Genomic DNA, 12,238 nt, shown 5'->3' with positions numbered 1-12,238 from the left:
CTGAGAGCTATAACACGGTCTATCCAAGACCTGAGAGCTGTGACTCGCCGAGGGGGCTTTAATGTCCGTCACTCCAAATCTTTGTTGTGATGAGACAAAGAATCGAGGAACATACACTCGCGTGACAATATGAAATAAAGAAAGAAAGAAGAAACAAATTCCTCTTTATGGTAGACTGTTTACTGAAAATGAAGAAAAAATGATGGAATAAAAAAAATCACCATTTAACAAACATCGTCATGCTTATTCTGATGAGAGTCATCAGTGAACGATGACACAGCAGAAAGGGGGGGATCTGATGAAGTGCCAGATACTTAGGAATTACAAAGGGACAGTCATGGCTTTATGGTGGAGAAACCTGCCAGACTGGTTTGGCAGCATCAAGAGTGAGATGGTTTCATTTCCTGTAACTTCTGATATGAGGCAAGGAGAGGGGCACATTATTTCTCTCTTCCCCTTACATGGATTGAGGTTTGTCTCTATAAGAGACATCTTACAGAACTGAAAATCTTGTACTCTTTAAAAGTGATTCATGGAAGATGGAGAAATACAGAAGTACTGCTCACAAGTACTGTGGAAAATTCTGAAAGAGATGGGAATACCAGACCACCTGACCTGCCTCTTGAGAAATCTGTATACAGGTCAGGAAGCAACAGTTGGAACTGGACATGGAACAACAGACTGGTTCCAAATAGGAAAAGGAGTACGTCAAGGCTGTATATTGTCACCCTGCTTATTTAACTTATATGCAGAGTACATCATGAGAAACTCTGGGCTGGAGGAAGCTCAAGCCGGAATCAAGATTGCTGGGAGAAATATCAATAAGCTCAGATGTGCAGATACCCACACCCTATGGCAGAAGGTGAAGAAGAACTAAAGAGCCTCTTGATGAAAGTGAAAGAGGAGAGTGAAAAAGTTGGCTTAAAGCTCAACATTCAGAAAACGAAGATCATGGCATCTGGTCCCATCACCTCATGGCAAGTAGATGGGGAAACAATGGAAACAGTGGCTGCCTTTATTTTTTGGGGTTCCAAAATCACTGCAGATGGTGACTGCACCTGTAAAATTAAAAGACACTTACTCCTTGGAAGGAAAGTTGTGACCAACCTAGATATCATATTCAAATGCAGAGACATTACTTTGCCAACAAAGGTCCGTCTAGTCAAGGGTATGGTTTTTCCAGTAGTCATGTATGGATGTGAGAGTTGGACTATAAAGAAAGCTGAGTGCTGAAGAATTGATGCTTTTGAACTGTGGTGTTGGAGAAGACTTGAGAGTCCCTTGGACTGCAAGGAGATCCTACCAGTCCATCCTAAAGGAGATCAGTCCTGGGTGTTCATTGGAAAGACTGATGTTGAAGGTGAAACTCCAATACTTTGGCCACCTGATGTGAAGAGCTGACTCATTTGAGAAGACCCTGATGCTGGGGACGATTGAAAGCGGGAGGAGAAGGGGACGACAGAGGATGAGATGGTTGGATGACATCACTGACTCAATGGACATGGGTTTGGGTGGACTCTGGGAGTTGGTGATGGACAGGGAGGCCTGGTGTGCTGCGGTTCATGGGATCGCAAAGAGTCGGACACGACTGAGTGATTGAACTGACTGAACTGAACTGCTCACATTGAAGGAGACTGCAGGTATGTGACAACCAAATGCGATATGTGATCCTAGAACAGAAAAGACAGAGCCATTAATGGGACAGCTGATAAAATCTGAATTGTACCTATGAACTGGATACTCGTTACTTTCCTAGGGCTGCCACAACAAAGTACTGCAAACAGGGCGGCTTAAACAGCAGAAATTGATCATCTTGCAATTCTGAAGGCTAGAAGTCAGAAAACTAAGTGTCAGTAGGGTTGGTTCTCTCTGAGGGCTATGACAGAAGAGTCTGTACCACGCCTCTCCCATGACTTTTCATGGTTTGTTGGCAATCTTTGGCATTCCTTGACTAGTAGAAACAGAAACCCTATCTCTGCCTTCATGTTCATATGATATTCTCATGATATGCAGGTCTGTGACTAAATTTCCCTTTATAAAAACATCAGTCATATTGAATTAAGGGTCCACTTACTGTAGTATGATTTCAATTTAATTTAACCAATTACATCTGCAACAACCCTATGTCCAAATAAGATCATATTTGGAGGTACTGGGAGTTACGGTTTCAATATTTGAATTTTGGAGAAACACAAGTCAGCTCATAACAGATAGTTACATTGGGGTTGAGAGAAATAAGCAAACAGAGCCAAATGTTGACAAATGGGGAACTGGGGGGAAAGGACACCTGAGCCCCTAGTACTGTTCTTAAATGTTTTCTGTAAGTTTTAAATTGCTTCCAAAAAATTTTAAATTCAACAAAGTGCTAGGTTTATGTATTACAGAAGATCCTAGTTTTTTTTAACCATATGTCCAATTCAAACTTTATCTATTTAAATGTTGTATTTGTCTCCCACTAACAAATCTTTATTTCACTCAAACTTGGAACAATAAATCTGCCACACTGATGTATCTTACTTGCCTAATTAATTCAATGGAAAAAATCAAAATCATTAGTAAAGAAAAATGTAGGGGTTAGTACACCTTTTTAAATATTTTTAAGGTTTAAAAATTGCTTAAAGTTTTAAATTTCTAGTAAGAAAACATTATCTGAATGAATACCCCAATGGCAAACCGCTGTAAAATGTTTTCAGCTGCATTTGGGGCAAAGGGGTAGGGATTATCTTCAAAGCACCCCAGCTTTCTTCATGAGAAGGTCAGACGTACACTGGTTTGTATTATTGCAACATCCATTAGGTGATCTAAGTTGCTTTTCCTCCAGCAGGGCTTTATGTCAGAAGGGCATTATGCTTGACCTCCAAATTTGGCCGACAATTTACTGATGAGATTCATAACCTTTGGGTTGCTCTGATATTTTGACATATTTGCCGGGTTCTGGGCCACATCATGGAAGGCCACCATAACTTCTGGATCCTGCATGGCTGCAAGGACCTCTGGATCACTAAGAATTTCATTGAGGCCAGGCATTCCCGGCATTCCAGGCATTCCCCCTCCCATTCCTCCAGGAAAATTACCTCCAGGAAAATTACCAGGCATTCCCCCAGGAAAGCCTCCTGGAAAAGAGCCATACTGAGACCCTGACTGTCTTCTGGCTTCTTCCTCCCTCTGGGCTCTCTCCTGTTCTTCCCGAGCCTTCTTAACCCTTTCTATTCTTTCTTTGATCTCACGCTCTTCCCATTTTCGCTCATGCTTCCTCCGATGTTCAGCAATTTTCTGGGCCCTTGGTTGAACTTCCTTCAGCATTGCACTAGCATCTTCATCATAATCCAGCTTACAGGCAAGGGCAAGATCATGGGCAGCTTCTTCCCAATGGCCCAGAAGTCTGTGCGCTTTCCCTCGCCACTTGTGTGGCTGAGCTGAATCAGGATTTATTTCAATAGCTCTGTCACAGTCTCGGATGGCAGCATTTGGCTTCTGTAATCTGATGAAGACACTGGCTCTCTTGGCATACAGAATAGCCAAATGAGGCTTTAGCTTGATGGCATCTGTGAACAAGCCAATGGCTTTCTGGAGTTCACCATCATTTAGGGCATCAATGGCAGCCACTTTTTTATCATTTGCCTGATCCATCATCTCCTCAGTTATCTCTACATTTTCATCTCCCATTTCTTGAGATGCATCAGTGTCTGGTTCAATCACACTTTCACTGTCAATTTCTAGATCACTTTCCTCACTTGATGGTTCGTCTGTCTTTATGTTTTCCTCCGCCTTCTTACTATCTGTTTTTTCTTCCTTGGTATTTTCTTCCAATTTAGTTTTATGAGCAGCAGGTGGTATTTTACCCCCCCCCCATGCTCTCCACCCACTCCCTCAGGAAGCGCATTTCCTCTGTGTGCAGAACGCTGGGGTCCTGCTTACACATTTTCACGAAGGCTTGAAGCTCGCTCACTTTGAGGGGGTCCATAGTCTAGTGGTGGCGGGAGGCGGCGGGCGCAGCGAAGGTGGAGGCCCAATTCCAGGCCCGGGCGCTACTTCAGCGTGACCGCCTAAAGGGGAAGATCTTGGTTTTGAACTTACCATGACGAAGGAACTATAAGGAGATGATGAAGGTGTTTGGATGGCATTATTGCAAACTTATGATGAGACATAGTGAGGGTATCAGAAATTGATACATTATATTTACACAGCATTTCATGATTTACCCAAAAGAAAATCTTATTTCATTTGTCCTTCATGACATCAGGTGACTTGTCCAAGGTTCTGCTCACACAACTGTTAATGTTAAACTGAAGCATGTTAACATTTTTAAGTTTATTTGAGCAAAAATGCATGGAATGGTACTGTGTCAAACCAGAAGTGGTTATGAACACTCCTCAGACCTGTTGCTATTGTAGTTAAGTCACTAAGTTGTGTCCAACTCTTTTCAACCTCATGGACTGCAGCACACCAGCCTTCCTCTGTCCTTCACTATCTCCCAGAGTTTGCTCAAACTCGTGTCCATTGAGTTGGTGATACCATCCAATCATTTCATCTTCTGTTGCCCCCTTCTCCTGCCCTCAATCTTTCCCAGCATCAGGGTCTTTCCCAATGAGTCGGCTCTTCGCATCGGGTGGCCAAAATACTGGAGCTTCAGCTTCAGCATCAGTTCTTTCAATGAATATTCAGGGAATTGTTAGGTCTCTTTGCTGTTCAAGGGACTCTCAAAAGTCTTCTCCAGCACTACAGTTCGAAAGCATCTATTCTTCAGCGCTCAGTTTTCTTTATGGTCCAACTCTCACATCCATACACAACTATTGAAAAAAACATAGCTTTGACTAGACGAAACTTTTTCAGCAAAGTGTTGTCTCTGCTTTTTAAAATGCTATCTACGTTTGTCATAGCTCCTTTTCCAAGGAACAAGTGTCTTTTAATTTCATGACTGCAGTCACTGTCTGCAGTGATTTTGGAGCCTAAGAAAATAAAATCTGCCACTGTTTCCATTTTTTCCCCATCTATTTGCCATCAAGTTGATGGGACCAGATGCCATGATCTTAGTTTTTTTCATTTTGAGTTTTAAACTAGCTTTTTCACTCTCCTCTTTCATTTTGATCAAGAGGCTCTTTAGTTCCTCTTTGCTTTCTGCCATCAGGGTGGTATCATCTGCATATTTGAGTCTGTTGATATTTATCCCGGCAATCTTGATTCTAGCTTGTGATTCAGCCCAGCATTACACATGATGTACTCTGCACAGAAGTTAAATAAGCAGCATGACAATATATAGCCTTGTCTTACTCGTTTCCCAATTTTGAATCAGTCTGTGAACACTATGAAAAGGCAAAAAGATATAACACTGAAATATGAACTCCCCAGGTCGGTAGGTGCCCAATATGCTACTGGAGAAGAGTGGAGAAATAACTCCAGAAAGAATGAAGAGACAGAGCCAAAGGGAAATAACGCCCAGTTGTGGATGTGACTGGTGATGGAAGTAAAGTCTGATGCTGTAAAGAACAACCTGGAGTGTTAGGTCCATGAAGCAAGGTAAATTGGAAGTGGTCAAACAGGAGATGGCAAGAGTGAACATTTACATTTTAGGAATCAGTGAACTAAAATGGACTGGAATGGGTGAATTTAATTCAGATGACCATTATATTTACTACTGTGGGCAAGAATCCCTTTGAAAATATGGAGTAGCCCTCATAGTCAACAAAAGAGTCTGAAATGCAGTACTTGGGTACAATCTCAGAAATGACAGAATGATCTCTGTTCATTACCAAAGCAAACCATTCAATATCACAGTAATCCAAATCTATTCTCTGACCAGTAATGCCAAAGAAGCTAAAGTTGAATGGTTCTATGATGACCCACCAGACCATCTAGAACTAACGCCCAAAAGAGATGTCCTTTTCATTATAGGGGACGGGGATGCAAAAGTAGGAAGTCAAGAGATACCTGGAGTAATAGGCAAATTTGGCCTTGGAGTACAAAATGAAGCAGGGCAAAGGATAACAGAGCTTTGCCAAGAGAACACACTGATCAGAGCAAACACCCTCTTCCAACAACACAAGAGAAGACTCTACACATGGAGGTCACTAGATGATCAATAATGAAATCAGATTGATTATGTTCTCTGCAGCCGAAGATGGAGAAGCTCTATACAGTCAGCAAAAACAAGACTGGGAGCTGACTGTGGCTCAGATCACGAACTCCTGATTGCAAAATTCAGACTTAAATTGAAGAAAGTTGGAAAACCACTAGGAGAAGGCAATGGCAACCCACTCCAGTACTCTTGCCTGGAAAATCCCATGGATGGAGGAGCCTGGTAGGCTGCAGTCCATGGGGTTGCGAGGAGTCGGAAAGGACTGAGCGACTTCACTTTCACTTTTCACTTTCATGTTTTGGAGAAGGAAATGGCAACCCACTCCAGTGTTCTTGCCTGGAGAATCCCAGGGACAGGGGAGCCTGGTGGGCTGCCGTCTATGGGGTCACACAGAGTCGGACACGACTGAAGTGATGCAGCAGCAGCAGCAGCAGCAGGGAAAACCACTAGACCATTCAGGTATGACATAAATCAAATCCCTTATGATTGCACAGTGAATGTGACAAATAGATTCAAGGGATTAGATCTGATAAAATGCCTGAAGAACTATGGACGGAAGTTTGTAACACTGTACAGGAGGCGGTGACCAAGACTATCCCCAAGAAAAATAAATGTAAAAAAGCAAAATGCAAAAAGTCCAAAAAAGGCTTACAAATAGCTGAAAAGAGAAGAGAAGCAAAAGGCAATGGAGAAAAGGAAAGATATATCCATCTGAATGCAGAGTTCCAAAGAATAGCAAGGAGAGATAAGAAAGCCTTCCTAAATGATCAATGCAAAGAAACAGAGGAAAACAATAGAATGGGAAACACTAGAGATCTCTTCAACAAAATTAGAGACACCAAGGGAACATTTATGCAAAGATGGGTACAACAAAGGACAGAAACGGTATGGACCTAACAGAAGCAGAAGATATTAAGAAAAGGTGACAAGAATACACAGAAGAACTATACAAAAAAGGTCTTAATGACCCAGATAACCACAATATTGTGATCACTCACCTAGAGCCAGACATCCTGGAATGTGAAGTCAAGTGGGGCTTAGGAAGCATCACTAGGAACAAAGCTAGTGGAGATGACGGAATTCCAGTTGAGCTATTTCAAATCCTGAAAGATGATGCTGTGAAAATGCTGCACTCCATATGGCGATAAATTTGGAAAACTCAGCAGTGGCTCCTGGACTGGAAAAGGTCTGTTTTCATCCCAATCCCAAAGAAAGGCAATGTCAAAGAATGTCCAAACTACCATACAATTGCACTCATCTCACATGCTAGCAAAGCAATGCTCAAAATTCTCCAAGCAAGGCTTCAAGAGTACGTGAACCAAGAAATTCCAGATGATCAAGCTGGATTTAGAAAAGGCAGGGGAACCAGAGATCAAATTGCCAACATCCATTGGATCACAGGAAAAGCAAGAGGATTCCAGAAAAATATCTACTTCTGCTTCATTGAATACATTAAAGCTTTTGACTGTGTGGCTCACAACAAACTGTGGAAAGTTCCTCAAGAGATGGGAATACCAAACCACCTTACCTGCCTCCTGAGACATCTGTATGCAGGTCAAGAAGCAACAGTTAGAACCGAACATGGAACAAACTGGTTCCAAATTGGAAGGAGTCAGACAAGGCTGTACATCATCACCCTGTTTATTTAACTTATATGCAGAGTACATCATGCAAATGCCGAGCTATATGAAGCATAAGTTGGAATCAAGATTGCAAGGAGAAATATCAATAACCTCAAATATGCAGATGACACCACCCTTATGGCAGAAATCAAAGAGGAATTAAAGAGCCTCTTGATGAAAGTGAAAGAGGAGAGTGAAAAAGCTGGCTTAAAACTCAACATTCAGAAAACAAAGATCATGGCATCTGGTCCCATCACTTGATGGCAAATAGATGGGGAAACAATGGAAACAGTGAAGAACTTTATTTTGGGGGACTCCAAAATCATTGCAGATGGTGACTGCAGCCATGAAAGTAAAAGACGCTTGCTTGCTCCTTGGAAGAAAAGCTATGACAAGCCTCGTGAAATGAAGTGAAAATTGCTTAGTTGTATCCGACTCTTTGCGACCCCATGGACTATACATTCCATGGAATTCTCCAGGCCAGAATACTGGAGTGGGTAGCCTTTCCCTTCTCCAGGGGATCTTCCCAACCCAGGGATCGAACCCAGGTCTCCCACACTGCAGGCGGATTCGTTACCAGCTGAGCCACAAGGGAACCCCAAGGATACTTGAGTGTGTAGCCTATCCCTTCTCCAGCAGATCTTCCTAACCCAGGAATTGAACCCAGGTCTCCTGCATTGCAGGCAGATTTTTTACCAACTGAGCTATCAGGGAAGCCCATGACAAACCTAGACAGCATATTAAAAAGAGAGACATTTCCTTGCCAACAAAGGTCTGTCTAGTTAAAGATATGGTTTTTCCAGTGGTCATGTATGGATGTGAGAGTTGGACCATGAAGAAAGCTGAGCACAGAAGAACTCATGCTTTCAAACTGTGGTATTGGAGAAGACTCTTGAGAGTTCCTTGGACTGCAACAAATCCAACCAGTCAATCCTAAAAGAAAACAGTCCTGAATATTCATTGGAAGGACTGATGCTGAAGCTGAAGCTCCAATACTTTGGCCATCTGATTCGAAGAACTGACTTATTGGAAAAGACCCTGATGCTGGGAAAGATTGAAGGCAGGAGGAGAAAGGGATGATAGGGGATGAGATGGCTGGATGGCATCACTGACTCCACTACTGATGGCTGGATGGACATGAATTTGAGCAAGCTCCAGGAGTTGGTGATGGACAGGGAAGTGTGGCATGCTGCTGTCCACGGGGTCGCAGAGTCAGACACGACTGAGCAACTGAACTGAATTGTTTTTCCATGTCTGGTTCTATCTATTGCTTCTTGCCCTGCATACAGGTTTCTCAGGAAGCAGGTAAGGTGTTCTGATATTCCCATCTCTTGAAGTCTTTTCCACAGTTTATTGTGACCCACAGCCAAAAGCTTTAGTGTAATCAATGAAGCAGAAGTAGATGCTTTTCTGGAATCCTCTTGCTTTTTCTATGATCCAAAGGATGTTGGCAATTTGATGTCTGGTTCCTCTACCTTTTCTAAATCCAGCGTGCATATCTGGAAGTACATGGTTCATGTACTGGCTTGAAGTAGGTTCAGCCTAGCTTGAAGGATTTTGAGCATTACCTTGCTAGCACGTGAAAGGAGCACAATTGCATGGGTAGTTTGAACATCCTCAGACCTGACCCAGAGGAAAGGCTTTAATGGCGAAAATGTGGAAGTAAAGAAAGGAAATTATTTGATTGGCTATAGCTTAGCCCAGTTGGCTGTGTGACTGTCTACCAGTGTTTCTTTTCTTTGGCGAGTTGGGGGAGCAGGTTTGGGTCTGCCCATGCAGCATTTGGGACCTTAGCTCACCCACCTCGGTGGGACCTGCAGTGGAAAGTGCAGATTCTTAACCACTCTGGGGAAGTCCCTCCTCTAGCTTCTTGATTACCTGATCTTGAGTCATTTATAGGTTTAAGATTTTGGCTTAAGTAGATCGCCAGGGCATCAGAGTCACCTCAGTCTCAAGTTCTCCTTGTTTAATTAACACAACTCATAAACGATTAGTATGGGGTTTCCCCGGTGGCTCAGTGGTAAAGAATCCGACTACCAATGCAGGGGACAGGTTCTGGGTTCAATCCCCAATGGGGAAAACATCCCACATGTTGGGGAGCAATTAAGGCCACGTGCCACAACTACTGAGCCTGTGCTCTAGAGCTGAGGGAGCAGCAACTACTGGGCTCAAGCGCTACAACTGCTGAAGCCTGTGCGCACCTACAGCACCCGCTCGGCAAGAAGAGAAGCCACTGCAATGAGAAGTCCATGCATAGGCGACTAGAGAGCTGCCCCCGCTTGCCCCAACTAGGAAAAAATGCCCACACAGACACAAAGAGCCAGAAGAGCCATAAATAAAATTATTTTAAAAATAAAGCTGTGACTGATTTAAAAAGAAATAATTAGTTCAGACTCCAATCTAGTTTCTTTCTTTCTTTCTTTTGACTGGTAATGTGGTTTCCTGTGGCGGCAGCAAAAGATAATGTGAGTTGATTCTAAGCGAAACTGTGACATCCGTTGTACTATTTTGGGGTAAACAAGGTCTTCCCAAGAAAACAATGTTTTTTTAACGAGGGCAAAGTGGAGTTTAGCTAAGAGGCCCTAGAGACTCCAGATATAAGGTCTAATTACCTATTGGGCTGTTCCTTCCCTCCGCAATCCACCCACCAACCACAATTTATGGGGGGAGGGGTTGGGCAGGTCTCCATATGGACTTTGATTTCCCTCACGAAGCTTCAGGCCAGTGCCTGGGGAACAGAGTCAAGAAAAGGCCTTCAATCCTTGTCCCAGTGTCCTCATTGACATTTCCCACCAGCAATTCTCAGACCAGGCCCCCTCAAGCGCAGCTCACCCTTCCTTATTATTGCCTCAGTAGTTAAGTCCCTATCGTTAACCATCGCTCCGCTGGCCAACCACGGTCTTTCTCTTTTTATAAACCTCCGCTTGGGCACCCGCGGTCCAGTTATAATCGTACTGGAAGTCACAAAGAGAGCATGCCGCGTTTCGGCGCAGCAAGCTCAGCGCCCCCGGACCTGGAGAAAAACTACGCCTGCGCAGACTGGAGCCTCCTCAGCTAGTGCGGGCCCCTGTCCGGCCCCTGCCGCCGGCACACACGCGCCCCCTACCCCCGCCCCCGGCGCCCGGCACTGCCGCCCAACCGCGCCTAGGTTAGATCGTTCGTCCCCACCCCTCCAACTCCCCGCAGTGTTGAAGTGCTTGAGTGACCCCGGCTCACAGTAGGTACTAGGTCCTGGGCTGTAGGGGCCCAATGCCTTGAACCTTAATCTTAGAGACCTAGAATGACTTGGGCAGCTGCAGCTGGCATGTCTCTGTTGGGACTTCAGTTTCTGAAACACAAGTTAAAAAGCTGGACGTGGGTGTATGCGTCCTCAGTGGCTCAGTGGTGTCTGACTCTTTGCAACTCTATGGATTATAGGCAGCCTCCTCTGTTCCGGCTCCAGGCAAGAATACTGGAGTGGGTTGCCATTTCCTCCTCCAAGGGATCTTCCGGACCCCGGGATCCAACCGGTGTCTCCTGCATTGGCAGGCGGATTCTTTTATCACTAAACCATCTGGGAAGCCCAAAAGCTGGACAGAGTTTAGGAATTATTTATTCCAGATCATTCACATTGTATTGATCGTTCAAAGACTCAGAGGCCCTCCTCTCCTTTTTTCCTCTTGGTTGGGGGAATTAGGGTCAAGCTGGGCAGGTGCAGGACTTGCCGACATCACTCCTCTTAATCCTGGCAAGGCTGACTAAGGGCTTCCATCCCAGCCTCCTTGCTCAAGCCAGCGGTCAGACTGTGGGTTAGAATGGCCGAGGAGGAGGGCGATGTGGACGCGGAGGATGTGTTCCTGGCATTTGCCCGACATCCCACTCCTCCCAGGGGTCCCCTGCGGCGGGCCATGGACAAAGCCTTCTTTATCTTCCTGGTCCTCATCGTGACACTACTGATGCTGGAGGCTGTTTGTAAGCTGCTATGGCTGCTTCCTTGGGCGAAGTTTGAGGACTGGCTCCTGAGAACGCCTGAGAAGGAGGAGGAGCTGGAATTGTGACCACTTTTCCTATAACCGTACTCTTGCCCTGCCACAGAGGTGAGGGGAGAAAGGATGGAGGGGAATGGCACTGTTGGGGGCTTTGGAGGGACACTTGGATAGTTGAGAGCAACTGTCTTAAAATTTCTGCACCTGTACTTCAGGAAATAATTTTGAAAGTTTGTTCTCAAGCACTTCTAAGTAAGCATCTAAACTTTATCATCATAAGTTAACATTGTTTGAACGATGTAATTCCTGGGATATACAAAATATTCACTTTTTAAAATAAATCAATCTTTTGTGTGTCCAGGGGAATTGAAATATCAGAGTGACAATATCCACTAGCCCTCATTAAAAAATATAATTGGGACTCTTTCCTTTTCTTAATCCATCATTCTCTATTCTCCTAGAACTCCTATTACCATTTGATTTCCCCACAATTTTATGCTTTTATACTTAAAAGTCTTTTATTGACCAGTTTATCACACTTTAAAATATTTTTTTTCTTTGGTTGCACCCATGGG

At 44.1% G+C, this 12,238-nt stretch overlaps 1 protein-coding gene and 1 pseudogene across 1 annotated transcript; one reads left to right on the top strand and one right to left on the bottom strand.

Moving 5' to 3' along the window:
• Positions 1-2,786: 2,786 nt before the first annotated feature.
• On the bottom strand, positions 2,787-3,984 carry LOC138069561 (hsc70-interacting protein pseudogene; annotated as a pseudogene).
• A 7,508-nt stretch (positions 3,985-11,492) lies between these two features.
• On the top strand, positions 11,493-11,735 carry SMIM40 (small integral membrane protein 40). The gene has a single exon (XM_068960992.1). The coding sequence runs from the start codon at positions 11,493-11,495 to the stop codon at positions 11,733-11,735; it is 243 nt and encodes an 80-aa protein (XP_068817093.1).
• The last annotated feature ends 503 nt before the right edge of the window (positions 11,736-12,238 follow it).

This window comes from Capricornis sumatraensis, chromosome 22, assembly GCF_032405125.1.
Source record: "Capricornis sumatraensis isolate serow.1 chromosome 22, serow.2, whole genome shotgun sequence".
Lineage (NCBI taxonomy): Eukaryota > Metazoa > Chordata > Mammalia > Artiodactyla > Bovidae > Capricornis > Capricornis sumatraensis.
The sequence above is the reverse complement of the archived record's forward strand: the minus strand, read 5'-3'. Positions and strand labels throughout refer to the sequence as shown.